We start from the raw sequence: 25,819 nt of genomic DNA, 5'->3' as shown, positions 1-25,819 counted from the left end.
AAGGCTCCGAGGTGACCTAATTGCAGCCTTCCAGTATCTGAAGGGGGCCTACAAGAAGGCTGGGGAGGGACTTCTCAGGATATCAGGTAGGGATAGGACTAGGGGGAATGGAATGAAGCTGGAGGTGGGGAGATTCAGGCTGGACGTGCGGAGGAAGTTCTTCCCCATGAGAGTGGTGAAGCCCTGGAATGGGTTGTCCAGGGAGATGGTTGAGGCCCTGTCCCTGGAGGTGTTTAAGACCAGGCTGGATGAGGCTCTGGCCAGCCTGATCTAGTGTGAGGTGTCCCTGCCCATGGCAGGGGGGTTGAAACTAGATGATCTTTGTGGTCCCTTCCAACCCTGACTGATTTTCCTCATGGAAGACTTTGGAACACAAGAAAGGAAAGAAATCTTAATTCCTGAATTTTATTTTGCCATGAGCAGGTCTGATTCATGGTGGTTTAAGCCCATAACATAGATTTTCTCTAGCAGAGTTATAACTTCGTCAGAGAAATGAAAAACAGAATTATGCAAATTGAAGTTAAAACCACTTCCAAGTGCTCAAAATTATTCTGCAAAAATATTCCTACTGCAATTTGTGTGATACATCTTATTTTTTGGTATTTGTTTGGCAGCTTCAAACATTGCTTATGGTGTGTATCAACTAAATTAGGAAAAATGCAGTTGTTGTAGTTTAATATCTCCATTACTGTGAAAAGCTCTCATCTCACAGTTTTTCAGACCGTTTCAGCTACCATACAAGAGGCTTCAGCATATGGATTCTGGGCCCTCCAACACATGCTGTCAATATACAATTCCTCTAAATCCAAAAGGGATTACTAGCGTGACATTACCCATTTGAGCTCATGTTCAACAGCACCACAAGAATAAATATCAGTTACTGCACCCACATTTTAACTATGCTACAAAAATTGTTTTAAGTAAGATAGCGACAGTTACTGCATGTTCTTAATTGCAATAAATTGTACTGCTTGCTGGAGCTTAGAAATTAATTCCACTCCCCTCCAGTATTTACTACCTGTCATGACACCTTTGTCATAAACTATCGCAAGGATTAGCTGATTAACATGTTAAAACTACTTTGAACAAAGAGTTCCTTTCAGAGTTGTTTGCTAAGTTAACAGATAACTTCAGTGCATTAGCACTCCACAATACTTTCAAACACCACCTATTTCCTACCCTGTATTTTAGGTCTCAGCCTCTTTCCTTCAATGTTTACTACCTTCTATCTACAGACAACTAAATAAAATTAAAAAAAAAGAGAATCCACTGCTGAAGTCTCATCTGCTGTTCTAAACATGCTGCTTGGCCAGTCTAGCAATTTTACTATCTGTTGGGGGTTTTAGTTTTCTTTCTTTCTAATAAAATAAAATGAAATAAAATCCAGTCTTTGTCCTGAATCTCACATGTACAAATCTTCCTCTGCCTAATCTCAATTTCTATCACTCCTCAGCTACTGCCTCATGAATTTCACATATTTTAAGTCCCCTTTGTCGCCCCTACAACTCACATCTGTCATCATCCAAAGCTTCTCTTGTAGCTGGATCTCACACTCCCCAGTGGACAAAGCACCTTGCAAGACCTAAAAATGTATTCCTTCTCTTTAATTGCCATCACTTAGCCTCTCAGCTCAAGTAAACTGTTGTATAGTAATTTATCAAATGATGGAATTACAGAAATTTGTACTATCCAGAAAGAAGACTATTACTCTTTTCTTTATAGCAACCTTATTTGCACCCTGATGCATATTTTGTAATTTTGCACTTAAGAAAAGGGGAAAAAAGGGAGTTTGATAGTGTGCTTTCCCCCTGCCCCGTGTAAAACACTGAGAGGAATGATTTCTGTCATACACTAAGCTGTCTGGTTAGGGTTCCCACTCTTCACAAAATTCATATACAATCTTATCTCAATATTCTCTGATGGCAAAGTTGCAAAAAAAAATAAAATAAAATAAAGTTTTGTTCATCTAACCTGTCCCATCAAAAAATGTACTAATACACTGTAATTTTAATGGATTGTTATCTGCTTTTTTCTACATCACTAATCAAGGGCAAACAGTGAATATATTTTCTCAGACAGGCACTGGAATTGGACGCATATGTTCACTCTGTGTCAGTCGCGGTTACTCTGAAGTATGTTAACAGTCATGTAGGACAAATCAGCTTGTGCTAAGCAGCTATCCTGCTGCAGAGACAAAGAAAAATACTTTACGTCACACATCAAAAGCAATCACCAGGCAAAAAAGAAATAAAAGCAAGCCTTTTCAACTCAAAGTTCACAAGTTTTTAGACACTGCATTCAAGGTCATGTTTTGAAAAGCAATCTTTTAAAATTTTTCTCTGGTATCCAAAACAGCAATCACGCTCAATGCTACCTAACACAGACAACTAAATCCAGAGATAATCCCATGGTTAAATAGATATGCAGTGGTTAAAGGTTCAGTGCCAGGGTATGCCACAGATTGACTGCAGGAAGCTAAAGCTGTCACTACATTTCTCTGAGCCCAAGCGTCTTGTCTGTACATAAGGTTGTTGTTGGGTTTTATCACACGGCATAAAAAACTTAAATTTAAGCAATTCAGAGTATGAACAAACATATGCGTGACCACAGGTAAACACGACAGTCCCTGATCTTAACTACCAACTAAAAAGAAAAGCAGTTTTATTTTCTAATGATTCTCATGTTTCTAACTTAAGGAGCAGGCTACCCACCTGCCATATCTCCAGAGTTTCTCACAGCGAACAGCTGCCAGAGGGAAGAACACAAATTCATAGCGCACTGAAACAACGAGCTTCACTTTCATGCGTCCCACCTGCACCAGAGGACCAGCCAGCACACAGGTCGCCATTACCTGATTAACAGCCTGTCGTTCTACATGAATTATGAAGTGTTGCATTTTTAGCTCAAAAGAGTCAACAACCCCAAACACAGGTGACAGAGACGGGCAGCTGGAGTCTCTATGCAGGCAGGTACGCCAAGCAAGGTAGCTGAAGCCAGGTTTTACTCACTCTGATGATCTCAGGATACCCAGTTGCGCTAGGAACTCTTTCTTCCTTAAGCGTGTTTCTAAATTCTGGCAAACGCTTCAAACCCTTCCTTCCTAACACGCTGCTTTCTAGCCGTTGAGGTTTGCCGCTCCTGACGGGAGAAAACAGCCGCGGGCTCCTAGACGGACAGCAAGCAAACACCGCCCCGTTTTCCCGCTGGCTTTACCTCAGCTTATACCGGATTTATCACTCGGACCCAAAGCGCCAGCCGGGTTGGGGGGGGGAGGAGGTTGGTGAAGCCCCTCCAGCCGCTCCGCGGGCGCGTAACAGCCGCTTCGCCCCGCGCCCTCCCCGAGCGCTACAGAGCAGCCTCCAGGAGAAGGGTTAAAGAGCCGGCCCGTTGCTCTCGCCGCTCCGGGCTCACTCGCGCAGCCCGGCCGCAACAGGCGGCGGCAAAAGGCCCCGCTTGCGGCGACCCAGAAGAGGAACGAGAGCCAGGACAGCCTCCCAGGCAACTCTCACCCGTCTCCACGAAGATGCTGCTGCACTCACCTCCTCAGGAGCGCGGGGCGGCCGTAGCTGCCGGCAGGAACGGATGAAGAGAGGCAGAGCAGCGTCGCCCAGGCCCCGAGGCAGCGGCGGCGGCCCCCGCTGCCTGCGCCGCTCGGCGGGGCCGGGCTTGGGCGGAGCCGGACGTGAGCGCACTTCCGCGGGGCGGTGGGGCACCGCGATGGCGGGTGAGTGGGGTTGGTTGTGCTCCTCGCCTAGCCGGGCCTTGGTTGGAGCGACTGGAAGTGGGGACTGGGCCTGGGGCAGCGGGGAGCAGCCAGAGACCAGGTTCTGGCGCTTGCTCAACAGATGCCTGTGTCTGTTGAGCCGTGTTAGCTTCTTTCTTTCACGCGTGGACGTGGGTGCGCGCGTGGAAGGTGCCCACCTCTTCTGTGTCCCCAGGAGACGCGAGAGGCACTCTCCTCTTCCCATGCGTGTGGGCCTCACGATTGTGAGTACTGCTCAAGCGTGTCTACGAATAAAAGTTAAAAGCGGCCAGTGTCAGGGCAGAGTGGTAGGCTCCACTCCTTAGCTTCGAGGCGGGTGTGCAGCCCCTTGCCTCCTAGGGCAGGATCTGACGCGTGAAGCTGGGGCAGATGCTAGGCAGAAACGGCTGCTCGAAGCCCTCCCGCTAGGGTGATATTCATCTGTAATGGGAGCAAAGTGTAGCAGTTGCTCTGTGGTTCTCCAAGGACACATTGTGAAATAGGCGTTGATGCTCGGTGTTAAAGACCCACCATCTTCAGCAGGACCCAGTTTTCTCACAGACATGTCAGGCTCATGTGTAGATGTCAGTTCAGATGTTCCTGGCATGAGCACTGCATGCATACAGTAGGTGTTGCTGTGATTTCTTACCATCACACAATGCTTTTATATTTGACAATCATACATTGGCAGGAGTCTGCTAAATTGATCAGTATTGCAAAGCTTCTACTGTGCTCGTTAGAATATCACATCTCAGAACATGTTTGCATTTTTTTAATAGCATGTTTTTCTTGTAAATATAATAAGGCTGGTAGAAGAGGAATTGGATTTCACAACTGGAGAGTTTAATTCTGCTTTAATCAATATCCATTTCAAGCAAGTAATCATTCACACAGGTGCTGGTTTGTTTCTGTCTGCTTTAAATGGCTTGAATTTCTTTATTTTCTCATACAGCCAAAAGTCCTGCTGATGGTACTCCAAGAAGACCTGTTTTATCTGTCAGTGCAAGAAAAATAAAAGATAATGCAGCAGACTGGCATAATTTAATGATGAAATGGGAAAGATTGAATGATAATGGATTTACTACAGCGAACAAAATAGTCAACATCAAAATCAGTGAGCAGTAAGTATGCAAATACATACAGGTAAAAACAGTGTAAGGGTTGCTTTTATTGAGAAATTAGTTTGTTTACTCCACTAAAAATTCCTTTTAGGAGATGGAGGAAAGAAAAATGCCAGAGTGGATAAACCAGCTCTTAGATCAAACTCAGTGGTTGCATTCCTTGGTTATATAAACTACTTACATTCAAATAACAGATGTTTCATAAATATTAACATTCTCTCATAAAATAACAGTATTTGCAAGAAATGGAAAATTATATTTTATGTAGTTAAGCTTAAAGTATATTTAAAATACTTACATATGTATGAATTAACAATCTAGTCCTATATATCTCAGCCCATGTAAGTTCCTTGACTCTCTTGCATATTTACACTGAAGTTAGTATTACCAAATTTCACTCATGTCAAAAGTTCAGCAGGTTTTAAGAAAGAATCAGTGATTTATATAGACAAAATGTTATAACAGTGATGATTTGAAAAGCAAACCAAAACAGTTTATTAGAGTTTTCATGCTGTAAAGGAAATCCTGTAAATAATAGGGAGAAGAAACTTCTCAAGAGTCTTGGCAACTGAACAGGGTTTGTCTGACAGGATTCTGACAGGTACAAGCTCCAGAATGTTTGCTGTAACGGTGTCAGATGTTGCTTTCACTCTCCAGCAACTCCCTTTTCCCTAAGTTTACTGCTTCTGTGGGAAAGTCAGCTAAACAGATTAAGTGTCTGCTCCAACTTTTACTTGAGCATCAAGATGAGTTTGTGGTGAGGCATCAGATTGTCAGCTGGAGTAGCTGAAGTCTGAGTATACCTTGTCTATGATGGAATAACCTCCAAGAGAGGGGAAGAGGTGTTAACTGTTTTTCAAGCATGTGATCTACAGTAGAGTAATTCTAAACTCATATGAAGGTTATGGTGCCAGTCCCAATTGCTCACATGACTAGCTATGTCTCTTAATATTTTTATGTAGTAGTTCTCATGAACAGCCTGTGAGAGAGATTTTGTAGGATCATACCACATGGGTTTTAAGTCTGCAAGGCTTGAATAAACCTATATGCAGTTGTTTACTCTGCCTTATGTTTTTCTATTTTAGATTTCAGGACAACAAACTGGAGATAGCATGTGATAACAGTGCCACAGAAACTGAGAAGCCAGCTCTAAAATATAACAAAGAACTGGACAATTGCTGTGCAGCACTACTTGAGACCTTAAAGCATATGGTAATGCTAATTTTTCAATCTTAGACCATATGAATCAATTCCAAGTTTACTCTAGTGTGACATAAGGAAACCTCCTCAAGTATTTTTTGTATTTGGTTTTATTCATACTTGATTAGATTTATAGTCACTTAGGTCTGAAGCGAATGTGCACCATTTATTTGTTTGATTGGTAAATTTGAAAGCTGGTTTACGTCTGCCTTCTGCTTATAATTCTACTCCTCCTTATACAAGGTGAACTGAAAACCAGTAACACAAATAATGCATTTTAAAACTGCATCTGTCTTCCATTTTCACATCCTGAATATTCCCTGTTTAGAACAAAACAAAGAGCAAAACATAAAGCACTGCCATCATATCTTTGCAGCTATCTTTGATCAGTCATAGTGCAGTTACACCTTTAATCTGCCTCCCTGCATTTTCCATACAGAATTCCTTCTCGAGAGAGTAAAGTGATTATTATGTAACTCACCTTTTTTCTGGATACGTTGCTAGGAATTAATTTCAACTGTCAGTGTGATAGGAAGCAATAATAATATTGACACTGTAATTTTAAATTCTTACTAAAAATAACTTTTACAGCCTCACCTCCATCCCTGGAACAATGAAGCGGCTCATTCTGGAGGTCATCGCTAGGCTCTTGGAAGAGAAGATGTTGATCAGGAGTAGTCAGCATGGATTTACCAAGAGGAAATCCTGCTGACTAATCTGATAGCATTCTATGATGTTGTAACTGAAGGGGCAGATGCAGGGAGACCAGTGGATGTAGTCTACCTTGACCTTAGCAAGGTTTTTGACACTGTCTCCCATAACATCCTTGTGAGTAAGCTCAGGAGATGTGGAGTAGAAGAACAGATGGTAGAGTCCAAATAGTGGTGCCACGTCCAGCTGGAGAGCTGTAACTAGTGGAGTCCCCCCAGGGATCAGTGCTGGGTCCAGTCCTGTTTAACATCTTCATCAATGACATTGATGAGGGGACAGAGTGTCTGCTCAGTAGGTCAGTAGGTCTTACCTGCAGTGCTCAGAAGTTGAGAGTATCTCATATTAAATATTTATGTAAATTCCAGCTGTGATTCCTGTGTGGAATTACTAAAAGTATGTTACAAATGGTAAGACTAAACAGTGTTCAGGAATAGTATGCTTTTAAACAGTGTTTAAGATGATGGTAGCCTAATGTTCTCGAGATTGTTCATTGGCATTACCTGTTTATCCATTTTCAGACAAAAATACAACTAAAAATGGAAAAGCTTACGTTGACTGCTAAAGCAATCTGTGATTTGGAAGCGTTCCACCATGGAGCTGGGAATTGCACAGCACCCTTCTTTCATACATGGCCCACGTCATACTTCTGTAAGCAAAATATTTATTGTCTTAGCTAATTGCAGTGTGCCATTGATGTAATCTAATTTAGGACTGAAAAATAAACCCTTTTATCTGGATGTCTTGCCTTAGAGAGAGAGAGAGAGTATCTGTCTCCTTTGTAATTGACTAATCAATAAACACATGAATGCACCACTGGGCTTAAGGTTACTGCTGATGACTGCTTATATGAATTGCCAAGCGTTGTCTGACATGCAACAATTACAGCATAAAGCTAAGCTTGTCGGTAGCTTACAGTGACCAATCTGCAACGGCCACATCTTTTGTAGGGAGAGACACAATTGCAACTTGGTAGCGTTAAGCCACAGGCTTAAGTGACTTGAATTGTCACTTGACAGTGAAACTAAATCCTTGAAAGTGAAGAACAAGCTATACCTCACTGAGTTCTGAGGCAGACAAAGACAAGACCCTCTGATCTCAGTGTCAATCCAGACAAGTCAAGAAATATTCAGTTACTGTTTACTGTTAATATCAGTCCTTTTAGTACTCCCTTGATGACAACAGGTCCCACCTTCTAACTGGTGTTATCACAGCCTTAAAACTGTTTGAATTCAGAAGTCTGATTGCATACAAACCAACGGCTGCTTTCACAAAGTGAAAGTCATACCTTTGTGAAGCCCTGTTTCTTACTTCCCTACCACAAGTTAGCAGGAATCTTATGTATTAGTTTCTGTCGGCTTAAAAGGTACGAATGACAAAGACAACTGCTGTCAAAACACTCGTTGTGACTAATTCATTTAATGATTCTCTCTACTCCATGAAAGACTGGGTCCTCCTCAAGGTAGTAATAGTTCAGGCTAAGCTGGAAAAACAAGATCAGTTTCTCTATAAGGATAATTTATATGGCTATTTTTTAGAAAGTCAAACAATTCAGGATTATTATATATTTTAACCCTCTTCTCAGTATCACTAACATAACTAGCAATTAGTTTTTACCCTTCACTTTGGGTTGGTTGTTTTGTTACATTATTTTTCACTATTGGTATGACTCATTGGTGACAATGCATTACTGAAGTGCCTACCAACAGGCGAGGACATCCTTTAGATTAGATAAAATCAAGAGTGACTCTAAAATGTGAAGCTTGTATTTCAAGATAGCATTACCAGATCATAAAATAAAATTTCAGTTATTTGCAAGGATAGCTATAGTTCCTAATTGTACAGTGGGTCCTGAGAATACCACTGCTTGTTCTAGGATTAAAATAGGATTCATGTCAAAATAACAAATGTCTAAAATAGATCCAAAAGCTGAGTGAATTGCTTAGCATTTTATATTTTAGCATACAAATGTTATTGTTGTAAACCTCAAGATATCTAAATATGGGGAACACCTTATGTAACATGGCAGTTTTTAATGATCAACACAAGTATAATTTAACTTTCAGAGAATTGCCAAAATAGTATGGACAATTTGCTCTTTTTTTTCAATCCATTTCAGATGAGGTTTCTCTGAAGCTCTCTGAAATGTACAAGAAGGAACTACAACTCAAGCAAACAATTGTACAAGAAATTGCTCATTCTGCTGACCAGGATCTGATGATGGTCTATTTGTCATCGTGGTTGTACCAGCCCTACATTGAGAACAGCAGCAAACTACTACTTGAAGCCATGCTTCTGGAAACAGGTCATAGACCATGCTAGAATTCCATATGTTCAGTGGCTTGCTTTTAACGACGAGTACATGAAACTGAAATGTCACGTTGTGAAGCTTATCATGTAAGTTGAATTTTTGTAAAGCTTGTTAATTTTTTTTTCTCTTTTTGTATCTATTCTTCTACCTCAGCTGATACTCCTTTTTCTTCATGGGACAGCCTGGTTTTGGTTGTTTCATCCATTTCCAGTGCAGTAGGCTACAGGAAGCCAAGTCCCCTATAAATGGAAAAAGAAGAGCACTGCTTGGTAGTCTGTGGGGATTCAATGCACATAGATCCCTACAGCAAAGAACGTAACTACTTTCCAAGTCTTCACAGTCCAAAATACCTACATTGTCACTTTTACCATAGGAATTGAGTAACTGATCTCTCGTGGAGGTTTTTTTGCATGACTTAACAGGGCTAGTGCTTTTGTAGATGCTTTATAACTAATAGAATGGAAACCACAGACAGCAGGATCCATATAATTTGGTTTGTTTCTGAAATGCTATCGCAGATGCTAGTGTAAATTCTGGTTTGGTTTTGATGATAGTGGGGTTAGGTACATCACCCTTGAAGAGTGATCCAAGCCTGAACTAGCACACTGGAAAGATTTAATACAACTAATCATTCCACACTAACTCTATGAAAAGGTCTTGTCTCTTTTAATTCATTTTAACTTTTTGTCTTTAAAAGATGTTTCATGGAAGCATTCATGAATAAAAACAAGACCTGCTTTTGGGATGGCTTTATCCTGTATAGTTTGCTGTATGTATGAGTATGCTAAATGTATGAGTTTCCTGCAATAATGGAACAGACTGACATGAATTGGAAAAGTTTTCTTGACATATTGCTCAGTCCAATGAGGTTGTTTCTGACAGCTTAATGGTGTTCTATTATTACACCACATTTCGAGTGACTAAAAAGAAATTCTGCTGTAGCTCAAGGAGAGTACAATCACTTATGAATAGCTTTGCTGGCTATTATTATTTTTCTGTGCATGTGTTCCACTTAGTTTAACAGCTACTTTAATTTATCTGAGTAGGGCCAAACCCTTGTCACTATGGAAACACCTTAATACGTGAAAAATATTTTCCAAGACAAAAAGGTTGGTTCGCATATAGAATTGTTCTTTTAAGATGAAATCAGGTGTATTGTATTTCCCAGCATGTGCAAATCAATAAGTGAAACAAATTTTCATTTTCTGCACAAGTGGAATTTGTGGTTTGTTCTTGTTTCTTAGAGGAAATAGGCTCTAGAGTCTTCATGTTCAGACACCCCCTTTCCCCCTTTGCCCATTGACCACTGTCAGAAACAGGAAGATGATTGCCAAAATCATTGCAGAGATGTTTTGTCATTATGGCTCTGAGCAGTTGTTACACTTGAAGCCCTCAGATGTAGTTATTAGTCAGTACAAAAGAGGGTAATAAAGAATTGCTCACAGCAACCAATGACTTTGAAAGAGTAGCAGAATCTTGCTTTGTATGGTAGCTTCAGCTACAAAGTAGATCTGTATCTTCTGACCATTACCACCTCTTTAAAGAATACAGGGAACAAAACCCAAACCAAGAACTACATCATAAACCCAACCACCAGACAGGAGCTTACTACTATATGATCATAGACACTTTTCACATCCACACATAAAAGAAAGGGAAGGAAGTGTTCTGGCTAATCAAATTAATCTTGGACTTAGGCATCTAAGACAAAAAAAGCCAAGAAGCACCAACACAAAACAACAATGAAAACCAGCTATGTTAAAGGGAGCAGTAGAGCAGATTTTTAAACAGGACAATTTAGAGATTAAACATTGCTTTAGTGTTTTCTCAGTAGCAAGACCAAAACCCAATGTTCATGTTTGCTTTAAGAACAGTTCTGCACATCCCAGGTCCTTTTAGCCGATGTGTGCAGTTATCTCGGTAGTCTCACGTATAGCAATGAGGTAACACACATTTTAAAGGTATCGTACCAGTTTTCTGTAATGTCTACAATAGCTCATAAACAAAGATAGTGATCATTTCAGGCTGTTGTTTTTTCACCTGCTAAGCATCTTGAAAGAAAACAGTGCTTTGGACAAGCTGCCAGGAGCTCACCACAAAAATACTATCAGCTAAGCAACATACTGAAAATATAAATATACTGCTGTCTTGTATCTAAGTAAATTAGTCAGTTTTCTGTCTGAATAGAGGAACAGGGATTACAGTCAAGGATACCTTTTTACTATGATTAAATAAGGTGGGGCAGTATGGAGTTACTGGGAAGGTCAAACTTCCGAATGGATAAAGGATGCATCATCTGAAAGGAAAAAAATTACAACACAAGTCTAACAAAAATAGACCACTGCAGACTAAAGTAAAAAGATAATTTGGCATCTCACTAAGAAATAACTACTTACCTTCCGATGTCAAAGTAACAGCAGTTTTAAAAGGTGTGGCTGAGCATTAGACAAGCATGCTTAAAATACATTTCTAACAGTTCAGCACAAATCAGGTCTTGTTTGAGGCTATTTTTGTCTCTAACTCGGTGGGTATTTATTTAAGTAAGGATCAGCTAGGCTGTCACTTTGTTCCCAAAATGCCCAAGTGTAGATTGTATTTAAAACTGCCCATTTTTCCAGGCAGATTTATGGGTATCAAGCCTAGATTCTAATGAATGTTCAAGCTAAAGAAAGTGCAGTAAGTGTTCTGTAATCTCCAAGGCACAGAAAATGCACATTTTCAATATAGGTTTTATTTTACCCATATACAGCTTGCCAGTACACAGCACATCACTGCTGAACAGCAGTACAATTTCACTGCATTTTTAGATGGCTAGAGAGAAAAAAGGAATTATGTAACAAAAGAGAATAGTGCAACAGTTTTAGGGTTGACAGATTTCCATTTTCCACCCACCCCCAACATATAAAGCAAATAGAACAATGTCAATTCTAGATTTTTTTGGTTGCAATGCTGCTAGGTTTATATAAACATAAGTTATAAAAAGTACAGGGCATAGAAACAGTTTACAAATAAGTTAAATTTCAATTATTTCAGTATTCACATTAGAAAAATATACATTTTATAGAGTCAGTATTTTCCAGAAGAAAGCATATAGTTTTCTGGTTTATGGCTCCAATTCACTTTGTGAAAGCAAAATATCTTCACTTTGGCCATCTGCTTCCATTGCCAGTAGTGCTTCCATGGTTTCCAAAGGTAACCCCTCAGGTGTGCGAATGTGCATTGTAGTACCATTGGAATCAGTTACAATAACGATGCCTTCTGCCTGAGACAAAACAGAAGTATCTGGATGGGACAGGATAAGCCCGTCCAAAGTCTGAATAAAAATTTGTTCGTGTCCCTGAGACAAGAAATCATGGCTCTCATCGGTAATCTCAAAGGCTACAGTTTCATCTACAGTAACTGTATTCTCCAGCTCATGTTGCTCCTCTGCCCCAGAAGAAAATTCATTCACGGTTTTAGAAGAGTTTTCGTGGTTCACGTGAGCGGACATGGAGGTTTCCTGGACAGGGTTCTGGTGTGACTCAGTCTGAGCACTGTGTGGGTAGTTTATTGGCACAATGTTTGCTGAAAAAACTTTTTCAATTTCCTGCATCTCGGTCCCAGCAGCATTATGAAGTTGTTCTGAATGTTCTTTAATTGCAAAATTATTGTTTTCTTCTTTCAGTTTCTGGTATTCTTGATTGTGATCATTTTCTTTGATTGCTTGTAAATCAGTGCTCTGACTGCCCATTGCATTCTCCAACACAGAGTTGCAAAGTTTGGGAGCTGACAGTCCACCTGGTGTATTCTCGCTCATGAAATGCGCTTGAACTAATGCAGGTGAACCATCAGCTTTGACAGGCAATGCAACTTCACTATGTAGCAAAGATGCATCACTTGCTGTATCTGGTCCCTGTGTGTTCACAGGTGGGGAATAGTCTATCTTCACTTTCACAGTCTGGGAGAAGGTACCTGATTTTTCATCATTGATTCTGACTCCTGAATCAGCAAATGAATTATCTTCCTTTGTTTTCAGCATGATATGCCCATATTCTGGAAGAAGGATTTCTCCATTTAATGGATTAAAACCTGAAAGGTGAAAGAAATGTAATTTTGTTGGGCAATCTAATATTGAAGGTCCAAAAAATTATTTTTCAGCAATAATTTAGTAGGAAAAGCTAGGCTACTTTCCTGCTTTTTTCCCCAAATTAGCAACCCTGAAGCAAGCACCTTATAAGTGTTTCACAGCACTTTCCAACGAGGAAGTCAGAATAAAAATAATTAAGGAATTTTTGGATAGTGGAATACTGTTGAGCATTTCTATTCCAAAAGACCTTATATTAGAAGCAGCATTTTTCTCTTAAGCCTGAAAACAGCCTGCTCTTAAAGTCACTTGTTTTTTTTCTGTATGGCATGCAGCCAACAACATTAAAAAGATAAAGAATATTCCAGGCACAAAGTAGTCAGCTGTTATCCCGATTATCATCATAACTGGCAGAAGCTTTTAAACATGGTCAAATTTCTGTTGATACTGAAGCTCATCCTGGACTCAGACATGTCATTAAATCACTACATATCTAAGTAGCTGTGCCAATAGCTCTGGGAGCACTTCTGTCCTGTGACAAAATAGGTAAAAAGCACTAGAAATGTAGTGTGTTTTACCAGTTCTTTGACCTGGACCAAGAGATAGTAACTACTAAGCTTCAGTAGCATGAGCTGTCAGCTTTTGTTACTGAAGATTAAAAGGAACAAGTAGGTTGATTTGGTTTGAAAGATACCACTGCACAACAAAGGAGGCCCAACACTGCAGAAGGGACCATTTTAAACTTTCTATACTGTAGACTAGCAAAAGCCCTGTTAGTAGGTGCAAATGAAACAAAAATTAAGAAACTCATAACCTAGAAAAAATAATAGTGCATCCAGAAATAAGCAGAATCATGCAAAGAACCCTTCAGAGGAATGGAAAAGAAAAAACCAAACTGCTAAAGGGAAAAAAAAAAAAAAAGGGCCATTGATAGAAGTAGTACAAAGGGCAAAAGCCAAGCAACTTGCAGCAACACCAAAAGAAGGTATTTACAAAGCAAGAGGACAGTACTGACATGCACACCATACTACAGATGGGCCAGGGATGGAATCTGTCACAATAGTGACTGAATTACTGCAACACTTCTGTTTAAAAGATCAGTGGAGTTTTAGGAGATCACAGATAGGGACCCATCTCACTTTCTAATCCATTGTTGCTCTGCTATTCTCAGACAAGGGATAAGAAGAAAGGCAACCACCTAAAGACTTTGGCGCAAAATGGTGTCTCAGTTCCAGTCTTCAAATGACACACATCTGTCCTGGCACAGCCGGCACAGGCTCTCCCCCTCCCCCAGGATCCACAAAGCTCTGGTGATTCTGCTGTTGCAGCCTACTGGAGCAAAGGGGAAGGACACACACACACTGCTTCCTCTTCCTCTACTCTTCCACTGCTGACACACAAAGGTCATGCACCACTTCTGCTATAAGAGATAGGGTGGACACAAAGCATGCAGTAGAGAACAGTACTATTCTCATAGTACTGCAGTAGTATCAATATCTGGATTAACATGCATTCAGAATTGAGCTACTCCTGTGATCTGCACCATCTGTAACTTTTTTCCCCACAAGGCCTTTCCAGTTAAAAAGCTGCTTCTGAAGGACCAGGGAAGCAAGTTAAGAAACGAAACCTTAAGACAAAAAACCACATTAGCTTGAAGAAAAAAACGTATTTGTTCAGCTCCTCCACGAACAGGACAGAATTGGAATATCTGAAGAGGTTACCATCTTTTTCAAACAGTGAACACAAATTCCCACTCTTTTCTTTCACTTCATCTTGACTGGCATAAGCATTATTCACATTCTCCATTATGTCTTCTAACTTGGTCCTTTTGGCTGATGGCAACAGTTCCTCCCCTGAGCTCTGTCAATACAAGAGATAATTAACTGGCTGCCATCGTAACAGCTAACAATATCGGAAAAGATCACAAACCAGCTGCGGGCAGTGAACCGATACTCTCCTTGAAAGCACCATTTTACACTAACAGTTGTCCTAAAAGGTAAGGATTTAAACAGCCCTTGACAAAATGTCACTGATGACTTTTGGTACTTGGTTGAAACCAACTGCCTTCGCTTCACCATCAAATCTCTCTTAGCTCTTGTGATTAGCTGTACAACATGAAACGCACTACAAGCTCTCTCTCCAACTTATTAAAGGGCTGTGAACAGCCTGCCCAACATTGTTTGGTTAATAAAGACTAATCGGCTCTTTTACCACAGGCAAAAGCACTAGTCTTATTTAGCCACCATCAGAGACAACTCTGGATTAAATAAAAAGGAGAACAGTTAAGGGGACAGATCATAGAGATGTGACTTTCAAGAAGAGGAAACATGGCTACTCACTACAGCTGTAAACAGATTAAATCTGGTCAACTGCCTTGTTAGAAAGAAGGAAACTGTTTTCATGCACCTCTACCAACCACCAGTTAGCAGAGCAACCACTTCTCCAAAATCTGAGCATGTTGCAGGTTAGCCCGCTTACTCCAACACAAGTTAGTAGCATCTGAGGATCCTTCTCACTGTGGGGCCCCCATTTACTAGCACTTCAACAAACTTTTTTTGCTTGTATTGTGAGATTACCTGTAAGCATTTGGGATTCTGTCCTGGAAGCTATCAAGTGTCTTCCCAAAGTGCATGTTTAGCATGCTAGTTCATATGCTCTGCTATAATACCACAGCAGCAAGTGCTTTTAAAAATATTTCCAAATTCCAAACATCATGAAAGACTTTAACCCAAGTCAGTTACTATAATTTTGTAAGGAATAAATTATCTGTTTAAACAGGTTATAATTTGTCTTAATTTCATTTTTAATTTCCACAAAGGTATTTCATACCTCAGCTAACCGTTTTTGTCCCAGTAACTCCACAGGCACTTGCTCACTAACCATTTCAGTTATAGATTGTGAACAAGAGTCTACACCTTGGGTCTTTCGTTCTCCAGTGAGTATTTCTGTAATTCCTAGAGATTCAGCAACCTTTAAAAACAGTTATAGGAAAAAAAGTAAAACATTAGCCTCTACAGTCTGAATGCAGAAATGCTGAAATACTGATTTGTTTTCTTAAGACTGAATTAGAACTATAGAGGGTCTAATCCAACAATCACCAGAGCTCCATGAAGTATTTAGACTCTCGTGTTTTCTACTTGCCTCCGTATTAATAGAACACAACCTTCATTTGAAGGTGAATAGTAACAGGCAAACTCAAAAGAATTAGGAGTACAGTGGTTATATATAGAATCCAGAGACAGTTACTAAGAGCAGAGTTTAATAAAGAATACTGTCTAGGTCCTCCATTATTTAAAAAATGTTAATTCTTCTTGTTTAAGAGTATCTCTTAATAGTTAAGAAGTCCAGGATTCCACCCCACTTTCCATTCCTGTGCCTCATCCTTAAGTAGGTGTGCTACTATACCACTCAGGGATGGGTTGATTTTGTTTGCTTTTTCAAAGAACATAATCCTGTATTAAGAATACACATTTATACAGAAGAGAACCAAGAAAGAGGTGGCATTTTGGGACTGGCAGTATCAAAAACATCCCTTTAGTTGGTACAACTTTATTTTCCTCCAAAGGGAAACATAGGTGTTAATCACAAAATTACCAGATGGGCAAGTAGTAATTCTTGAAAGGCTTTTAGTATATACAGTGATCATGATTTATTCTGAAAAGTATTAACCACTGCTAACAAGCCACACAGGACTTCATTTTTTAATCCAGAATTATTCTAAGATCAAAAAGCTTATCTCCAATGCTCCTATCCTGACTTTTACAGTAGGTTCCCCCCCCCCCAGTATTTACAATTCAATGCTGATGTACCTTAATGAACACTTCATTTACAACTTTTTTGTTGGAAGTAGTATTAAAAAAACCAACAGTGTTTTCACTAATGGAAACACGGAGAACAAAAAATATGTTATGTACAAAGAGCTGACTTGCTCTAAGCAAGGGGGACGCCAAGGATCCATAAAGATAAGCAGACCCACATTAATAAATACAACCCTCCCAAATAAACCCCCCCCAAAAAAAGACCAGAGAAAAAAAAACAAAACCAGAAACAAAACAAACTAAAAAAACACCATAAAGCCCAAACCTACATCGTCTTTCTAGATATAGCTGCAAAAAAAATGAATCTGAAGTCTCAAAAATAACAGTTTGCAGTTTTATTAATGTATTCACTACCTTTCGTATTTGCTAGCACAAGTGTGAACTGCGTAAATGCATTCAGTCTGGCCTCATTAAGCAATGTGCCTATTTATCCCTTCAAATCAAGGCCACTCCTTTTAAAAATAGACCCCTCTCTCCTAATCAAACATCAAGATAAACTTTTATTAGTTGATAATGCTAAATACACCTTGCAGTAACGTTCAGGTTTGCACTACCCTAGATAAGCAAGACAGATGTCAGTGCTGCTAGGTTTTTTTTTTCAGTATTTCTACTTGTATCTGTTGCCATAAACTAGAACTGTAGTTTCATTACGGATTTGTTTTCTCTTCAGTTAGCTGTTTAACTTTTTACAGTAATGTCTGGTTTACTCATCAAAAAACATGTTTTCTTCAAATAACTTTACCAGCACAACAAAGCTTACCAGAGAAAAATAAAAGCACAAATCATCCAAAATAAAACAAAGCAAAAATCACAGCTCCAGAGTGCTTTATTACCTTGGCATCTTTAATTTCAACAGGCTGCTGGCAACTCAGCAAGTCAGAATTATTGAGGTGATCAAAAGCCATTTTCTTTACCATATTATGCAAGTCTTCAAATTCCCTATACACATCTGGGAAGTAAGCTTTGGATGGATACCCTTTTTCAACCTAGAAATAAGATGGGAAAAAAGGATTTGTTTCCCCCTCCCTATATTTAAAAAAAGATTGCATTAAAATCTGTCAGTTTGTTTTGCTGACATTTTAAAACAGAAACATTGAAGTCAAAAGATCATGGACTATTAAGAAATGCCACTGAACAAGGCAGCAAAAAGCCTTTCAGTCAAGAGACTTACCAGAGTTTTGCCTGTGTAACACTGAGGTGTACAACATGTGCACTTTGCAGAACTGTAACTTAGGAAACTCAGACACATCTCTAAAGGAATCTTTTAATGTATACTAATGGGAGTCTTCCCAAAATAATTTAACATTTTTACATAAAAACCCCTCACCTTCATCAACAGAAATTCGTATACCGTAACGAGTTTTGTAAGACGTGGGAGAGCCAGCTCCATTAAGTCTTCGTTGTCGCATTGTTGTATTAGCTGTCAAAAATCAGAATGAGTTTATTAAGGTAGCCTACAGAGGTTATGCATCCCACATGCAGAACACTTTTTGAAAGGTACACTGTATCCTTAAGCAACTTAGGGAACAGATGCAAACATAGCACCAAGAGGACATAAATTAGAAGACCTTAGAAGAGTTACTACCCATCTACAGACAAAATTCAGTTCCACAATGTTTCCTGATTGATAAAAAGACCATCAGGAGATTCAGTAGCCATAAAGGATCTTCCACAACACACAGGAAACAAAAATTTGTGTTAGTTGCATGGATTTTAATCCTCATTCTGTCCTCCCCCAAGAGATTATTTGTGGGTTTGGGTTTTTGTTTGTTTGTTTTGTTGTTTGTTTTTTGATGTTACCCAACTTCTGTTTGGTCTATTTCTTTTTACTGTGTTGGAGATACATAACAGTAACTGTCCTTCTCCAGAAAAAACGATAATGAGATTATATCTACATGCCAAAATTCCCTTTCCAGACCAAGTTCCCATTTTGCCTTGTGTCCAGTGTTCTCCTATAATTGTTTTCTCCCTTAAAAACAAATTGCTTTCTTCTTCTTAGCAGACACCTTAGGCTTTCATATCTTGTCTGTACACAAGGATGTTTAAAAAAAAAATAAAAATCATTCTTGAAAATAAGTGATTAAATAAAAACCAACCCAAACCACACAATAAAAAAAATAACACCAGAGGGCAGGGGCAAGATACTAGTGAAGTAATTGCAGAAGAGAACCATACCTCTTTTAACCTAGCTTTTCTTCTGAACACATTGCGTTCTGCTGACACACTACTAAGTGACTTTGAAGGGGACTGACCAGGTCTGCTAAGCCTTCCAGAACACCTAGATCTTCCACCCATCCTCGGTCGACCACGTCTCTTTGGTCGTCTGGGTCTTCCAGGTCCTTTTGGTGTTATGGGTCCCCGCTGTCCTGAACTAGTTTCATTTTGTTGTTCTGCCAACAGGTGTCTGCTTTCTGTAGACTTACACGTCTTAATTAAAAAAGAGAAAAGTATTTATTCACCATTTTAAACAGTGTTTGAAGTAAGACATTTTTATAATTAAGTTCATCTATGCAAAAAACCAAATAGTCACAAGGACGATAACTAAAAATGCAATGCCCGGTTTCCACATTTCAGAGTCTTTACTCCTCCCTACAAACACAGCTCTGAAGTAGCTTCTGTTATAAGACCATGTGGCAAACTCTAAAGTACATTCGCTATTTTTAAGTTGTTGTTGTGATTTTGGTGCAAGATTTTTTTTTTTACTTCATACTGAACACATTTTATCTTGTCTTCCCTTCCAAGCTAGAATTTCTATGAATGTCCCAGTATCTTTTAAGTTTACAATAGTACTGAAGTATATCAGGGTCCTTTTACAATAGTACTGAGGTATATCAGGCTCCTTTTCATAATCAGTACATTTTCATCCCAGTGTTCAGTACCTCACTACTATTAGGAAAGCACTAAAAAGGGCAAATTTATGTCAGTTCCAGCCAGGGGTTAAATTAATAAATTTCTAAAAGTCTCAGAAGACTAGGTTCACTGTGGGGATCTTTATTGCCTTCCTCTCTGTATCAATGTACCAGTTTTATTAATCCTGCTATTATTTCCAGAAAGCAATGTACTTGGCCAAAAAGGGTAACAAATCTATGGGCCAAAGTGCAGGTTTGTAAAATCTGTATTTGCTAGTTAGAAGTAGCAGGTACAATGACAATCTGGAAACCAGTAGTAGCATCATATGAGAGACAGACTGAAATTTTTCTTAATTCCCGTCATCCTGGGTAAAGTGTGTGCTGCACAGGGAAGTACAACTATGTAATAACACAAAGAGCAGACTTCAGTATTCTGCAGTTTTCTTTTCCCAAATGTGATAGGAGAGAGCAGAGGTTGGTTTGTTGCGCCTGCAGCAAATTTTCACATTTCTGAGAACTCTGCATTTACAAAGATGAGCAATAAATGTGGCACTGCTATATCTAAGAGTATTCTTTTCCTAGAAAGCAGCTGCATCACTTCTTGCTGCAAAATGTTAAGAGTCATTTTAATATTAAAAGAGAGACTTAACTTTGAAGTGACCAGCTTAAAACATCACAGAAAAAAAATTAAAATGCAGCTACAGCAGCTTCCAAACCAAAGAATGAAGTTTCACCAAAGAGCTTGGTTTGCCAGAGGTAGCTAAGCCACGTTTTCAAAACCTGCTGCAGGAAAAGCAGGCCTACTTTTGGAACCCAAACAACTGTCATCATAGAGAAAAAAGAATTAGAAAACCCTCTATTTCACTAACAGAAATTGACAAAGAAGATGATGTCTTGCTGTCTATTATGCTAAAAATTGTAACTGAAAATAGTATTCTTATCCGAATACAAAGAATGCCATCTATACAGACAAGGGTTTGTCAAGCTGAAAGCTGGAAAACCAGTAACAAATTAACAGTCAGAGAACATTTTATTTTATGTGCATGTGCACAAATACTATTCCTGCAACACTGCAAGAGCAAGTAATTTGATTTTCAAGGCAAGTCAATGGCAAATCTGTTTAATTTACTGTATTGAATACTTCTGAGCAGTACAAGACTATGCAGCTACAAAACTGACATTTTGCTTTCTACAGAACTGGCCTAAGTAACATGCTTTACCTGTTCTCCAGCCTTCAAATGAACAGTTTCTTCTAGACTGGTAGCTAGTGCATTTTCATTATTTAAAGTGACAGCAATTGAATTCAAATGTGCTGGACTCGTCGTTTCGTCTTTTATTCCACAGGTGCTGTCCACAAATAAACTTCCATTAGGTTTACTTAGAGGTATTTTTTGAGGTGAAGACTCCAGCTGTCCATGGCCTGGGTTAAGTTTATAATGTCTTGCTAATCCTCCTTTTCCTATATAGGATTTTTCGCAAGTCTCACATTTAAACATTTTGGGTTTCAGATTATAATTTGAAGAACTGAATAACGCATCTTTTCCTTTCACCTTTCCTTCTTCATCATCTTCTATACTCAGCTCAGAGTAGTCATCAGAATCGGATTGATGACCATCAGCCAAATCCTCCATTTTAATGAATTTATAGTCTTTAGCTTTGTATTTTGGGGGGCGTGAAATCCGTCCAGAACGAGTTTTCACTTTCAAGGATTTCTTTAATTTGTCATCTTTTTGTTTTTTTTCAAGGCATGATGTTAAAGCATTTGCTGAACTGACTGCAGCCATGGAAATATTTGGAGACCTGGTGGCTGACACTGTGGCATGTGTAGCTTTCTGTCCATTTAGTATCTTAGATGTGGCAATCTTGTTCACAGACCTAGATCCATGAGATGGTAAAGGTCTCTGCATAAGCACCTGAACTGGAGATTCAGAAGAACTATGGAGAAATAGCTGCTGCTGCTCAGCTCCTGTAACAGGCTGTATCCTAATTATCTGGGGATTAATAATGCCAAGTCCTGGTATGTTAGAATTTCTACCAACCGACTGACTCAGCGTTACAGTTTTGGGCTGGATTGGTGCCAACGATGGCATTGGCCTTTCAGTTTCCTTCATCTGTCCTGGCTGAACTTGGACACAAATTGCTTCCAGCTGTGTTTGTGGAAAAAAAAGGAAGAGTTGAAATTACACAAACACAGTGTTTATAAATAAAGACAATACTTATCAAGCTGATACACGCACACCCTTAAAGCAAAGCGCAAAGAAAACAATGCGCATCATTAGTTTTCCACTCTAATGCATCAAAGTGCAGATTGAACTTCAAAGCACAGATTCCTTTCATTCAAACTACAGGTTTTCCTGCACATTTATTGATGTAACTGTTGTTCAACTAAAGCATGTGAAGTTTGCTTACTTAGGCCGTGTCACAGCTTTGTTGTTGTTAGCAGGCCTGTTCTGAACTAGCAGAGTCAACGCCATCACCTATGCAGATTAATAACCTTCAGCAAACTAAACACACCAGAGCCTACTAAATGACACAGGCCAAACACCTGATACAGGACATGCTCTTAATAAATGCTCAGTTAAAAAAATAAAATGACAACGATTTAAAGTAGGGGTGTGTTGCTGTTCGTCTCCCTCAGACATTCCTCCTCATTCAAATTTCTGCCTTAGCTTGAACCCATCACTTGACCACCCCTGCTCCCCAGTAGGTGGATTGAAGTTCAGGTATTGTCACCCTCTGTAAGAAGGATATGAGCTATCTACCTTTGCATCATCACTTAACCACTAAGAGACATCACTTCTAAGCTGCTGTAGCTGCATATGGACCGAAATACTGACCACAGCAGCTAGGATGTACATTCAAAGGTGGATTTTTCTAAACCATGTTGAAGTTGTCTCAGCTGCGAGACTCGACTCTACACCCAAGGGCAGGTGTAACTGAGGTGGGAGAGGAAAAAACAAAAATTAAAAATTACACCCCCGCACCCTAGAGATCTGCCCTCGGCGGTGGATTTTACCACTAAACGGACGCAGCAGGCTCCCTCCCTCCGCAGCCCCCACCTCAGTTACCTTCTGCGGGAGGAGCCGGGCAGCCGCCATGGCTTTGCCCTGCTGCAGGGCGACCTGCTGGGCTACGCTCTGCAGCTGCTGGGCGGCGTTGTGCATGATGTTGCCCAGCGGCGGGGCTGCCCCGCAGGCCTGCGGCGGTAGCGGGCCAGCGTCCCGTGGCGGCGGGCCCCCCTCGCCGCGGGAGAGCGGTGGACCCGGGCAGGGCTCCAGAGGGGCGGCTGCCGCCGGCTTCTGCTGCTCCTGGGCCTTGCTCACTTGCTCGATGACCTGCTGTAGCTCTGCAGGGGCCAGCGGCGTGGCAGCGTGCCAAAGCGGCGGGGGCGCCGGCTCCGCTGTGACCAGCCCCGGGCACTCAGCCGTGGCCAGCAGCTGTTCTAGCAGTCGCCGCTGCTCCTCGGCACTCAGCCCCGTGCCCTCCACCGGGCTCCCGTCCGGCTGCAGGTAAAGGATGGTGCCGGTCCCTGTCGCGCCGGCTTCCAGAGCGGCCAAGCTCTGCACCAGCTCCTCCCTCGCCGCCAGCAGCTCCGGGCCCTCCGCGTGGGGCAGCGGGACGAGGAGCTCCACCGCGCCCCCGCCTTCCTCCTCCGCCGTCCCGGCAGCCCTGCCTGCCGCCACGCTGAGAGGATCCCCACAGGAGGCGGTCACCCACCCGGGGGGCTCGTCTTCAGTGGAAGGAGGGGATGGCGGAGCTTCTGTGCCCCCCTCCTCAGGAGCCGCCATCTTGGCAGGCGTCAGCAAGCGGGAGCCGCATAGTCCCCCCCGGGGAGGTCTCGGAGGCGCGGAGCGAAGTGAGGGACACCGGAGGCACGCGGACCAATAGCGCCTGCGGCAGCGGCCCGCCGCAATCCTGGGGCGGGGTAACCGTGCACTTGACGGCGGCCTCACGGGGGCAAAAAAGCTCCGAAGGTGCAGCGGGCGGGGCGCCTGTCGCGCCCGACGGTGGTACCAACCAGTGAGACAAACTCGGCGGGAGGAAACTAAAGTGAGTGGAGTTTTTCCTGGCAAACGTTTTGCGGCGCGTTACTCGCTCTCGCTGAGTGGGCTTTCGCACGCCTGCGGGGAATAGAGCCAGGTGGGAAGGCGTGTGGCACGCGAGAGGTGGAACCTGCACGAAAGAAAATGCGCGTGAAGGGGTGATCCGAGCACGTCTCCAGTCGCCCCCATAGAAATAAGAACCCACATGCCCCTGGGGCCGGCTCGGGTTCTGTAAACTGCAGGATGGAGCACGTTTAGTGCTGCAGCCGCGCTGGGCAGAGTGTGTGCTCCTGTGCCCACCGGCACCCTACAGCTGTGTCCTGGTGCGGCGGCAGCACTACGCACCTTAGTAGACGCGGGTGAGGCGGAAGGGAAGGGAATCACCAGGATAAGAAAAGAAAGAAGGAGGGAAAAGAAGACAAGAAAAGAAGAAGGGAAAAAATATTAAAAAAAAAAAAAAAAAAAAGGGGAGGGGGAAAAAAAAAAAAAAAAAAAAAAAAAGTAATCCTGGCCCGTACGGGGATCGAACCCGCGACCTTGGCGTTATTAGCACCACGCTCTAACCAACTGAGCTAACCGGCCTCGTTGTTAAGTACTTTTCTGCTAGCACTGAATAACAGCTTCTCGACGCCCTTATAATGACTATGACAGGTGTAAGAACCGACTGGCAGAACGCGGGACGCTTCGCAATCCGGACCCCCAGGAGCCGGGCTCATACAGGGGGGAGCACATCCTAAAGTGATCTTCTACCCCAAAGCACTCGGCCCCGCTTATAAACATACAGGGCCTGGATGACAACTGCCTCTTAAGTCAATGACTTCCCCCAGGATTTCGAATATACAATTCCAGTTTCGTTTAAGCAAAATCTTTGTGATATTTACTCTTTTGGCTCTTTAATACATTAAGATCTTAGTTTGCACGGACAAATGATTCACTTTTTCCTAATATTGTGCTTTTTACTATGTAAGTAGCGTTTAAGACCACTATCTCAGCTTTGAAGCCTACGTTAAAATATATTATGTATATTTAGCAAATAGAAAGGGCACGGCGACGACACCTCTACAAAAGGCAGGTTTGGGGGAGGCCGGCTCGGTAAGAGTACGGTTAGCAGGGAGCGAAGCCGTCGCCCGGGTCCTCGCCTCTATTTACTCCTCGCGCCAGCTGGGCAACGGAGCCAGAAATAAAACCGGTAAAGCCCGCCTAATTCAAACCTGCAGCAGCACACGGAAACCACTAGGGATCAGGAGATCACCGGAGACGGAGTTGAGTTCGCAGGAGAGCTGGAAGAGACCAAAGGCCGGCACTGGCCGCGCCTTTACAAGGGACTGGCCACCCACCGATATACAAAGCACTCATCATTTTAGTCCGAGAGCTGCACGCATTAACCTCTCGCCCACGTAAGGCTCAACGCTAACGCTGCCCCAGTAAAGACTGTCTCGTGGAGCGCGGGGGGGAGAACGGCTCCACACAAACCAAGACAGGCGAAGGGGTGAAAGCCAAAGGGCCAAGTCCGTAGTGGGGCGAAGCGAACGCGCTTGGCCGCCACACGCTGCGTAAACGAAACCCTCGCCCATTCCGCGCCTCCACCACCGGCGGCGATGCAGTGCAACCGACCACCCCACGGGCTGCCCCCTGTGCGTGCGCCAAACTGGCTCCGCGCCGGCCGGAGTCTGCAATGCGCCGGCGCGGCCTGTGGGTCCGCGCGCCACAGGGCAGGGCCGGGGCGGGGAGCGGGAGCCTGCGCGGTTGCCAGGGTGACGAGAATACAACATGGCGCGGAGGGCTGGGCCGGGGGGTACTCGACGGTCGGGACGGGAACCGGCCGCTCTCTCGGTCACCTCAGGACCTACAGGCGACCGCAGGATGAACAGTAAGGGGTCGCGGGAGAAAGCAATGGGCTTGCTTGGTGCCGAAGTCGTGGGCACAAGGCCCTTTCTAAGGTACGGTGTAGGCCCCGGAACCTC

General features: G+C 42.0%; 3 protein-coding genes and 1 non-coding gene across 8 annotated transcripts in view; 1 reads left to right on the top strand and 3 right to left on the bottom strand.

The window, feature by feature from the left end:
- The window catches only part of TECPR2 (tectonin beta-propeller repeat containing 2), a 44,574-nt gene extending 40,926 nt beyond the window's left edge, over positions 1–3,648 (bottom strand). The window contains exons 1-2 of one of the 3 annotated variants that reach the window (XM_068160147.1): positions 3,540–3,648; positions 3,009–3,165 (exon numbers count right to left, since the gene is read on the bottom strand). The gene's annotated coding sequence lies outside the window, so the exon portion shown is untranslated. The remainder of the gene's footprint in view (positions 1–3,008; positions 3,166–3,539) is intronic. The other 2 variants (XR_010989957.1, XM_068160148.1) reach the window with 2 other exon arrangements.
- CINP (cyclin dependent kinase 2 interacting protein) lies at positions 3,382–21,647 on the top strand. 2 transcript variants are annotated; one of them, XR_010989958.1, is made up of 6 exons: positions 3,382–3,724; positions 4,695–4,863; positions 5,949–6,075; positions 7,293–7,422; positions 8,891–9,168; positions 21,558–21,647. XR_010989958.1 is itself a non-coding variant. In XM_068160152.1 (5 exons), exons 1-5 carry the CDS (start codon positions 3,583–3,585, stop codon positions 9,091–9,093), a joined length of 771 nt encoding a protein of 256 aa, XP_068016253.1. In that variant the 5' UTR covers positions 3,382–3,582; the 3' UTR covers positions 9,094–12,745. The 2 variants fall into 2 exon arrangements, 1 of the variants encoding a protein (XP_068016253.1); XM_068160152.1 differs by lacking the exon at positions 21,558–21,647 and having other exon boundaries at positions 8,891–12,745.
- ZNF839 (zinc finger protein 839) lies at positions 12,186–24,076 on the bottom strand. Of its 2 annotated transcripts, none has more exons than XM_068160150.1 (8): positions 22,881–24,076; positions 21,033–21,959; positions 19,139–19,390; positions 18,291–18,383; positions 17,797–17,949; positions 16,026–16,115; positions 14,867–15,005; positions 12,186–13,150 (listed from the first exon to the last, which is right to left on the bottom strand). In XM_068160150.1, exons 1-8 carry the CDS (start codon positions 23,598–23,600, stop codon positions 12,186–12,188), a joined length of 3,339 nt encoding a protein of 1,112 aa, XP_068016251.1. In that variant the 5' UTR covers positions 23,601–24,076. The 2 variants fall into 2 exon arrangements, with proteins under 2 accessions (XP_068016251.1, XP_068016250.1); XM_068160149.1 differs by having other exon boundaries at positions 15,975–16,115; positions 22,881–24,075.
- Positions 24,077–24,363: 287 nt separating this feature from the next.
- Positions 24,364–24,437, bottom strand: TRNAI-AAU (transfer RNA isoleucine (anticodon AAU)). The gene has a single exon. It is a non-coding gene; the product is annotated as a tRNA-Ile (tRNA).
- Between the last annotated feature and the right edge of the window lie 1,382 nt (positions 24,438–25,819).

Source organism: Melanerpes formicivorus, unplaced genomic scaffold (assembly GCF_026170545.1).
Source record: "Melanerpes formicivorus ecotype bairdi unplaced genomic scaffold, bMelFor1.0.p_v2 SCAF_48, whole genome shotgun sequence".
NCBI lineage: Eukaryota > Metazoa > Chordata > Aves > Piciformes > Picidae > Melanerpes > Melanerpes formicivorus.
Note: the sequence above shows the minus strand (reverse complement) of the source record. Positions and strands in the feature narration are given on the sequence as shown.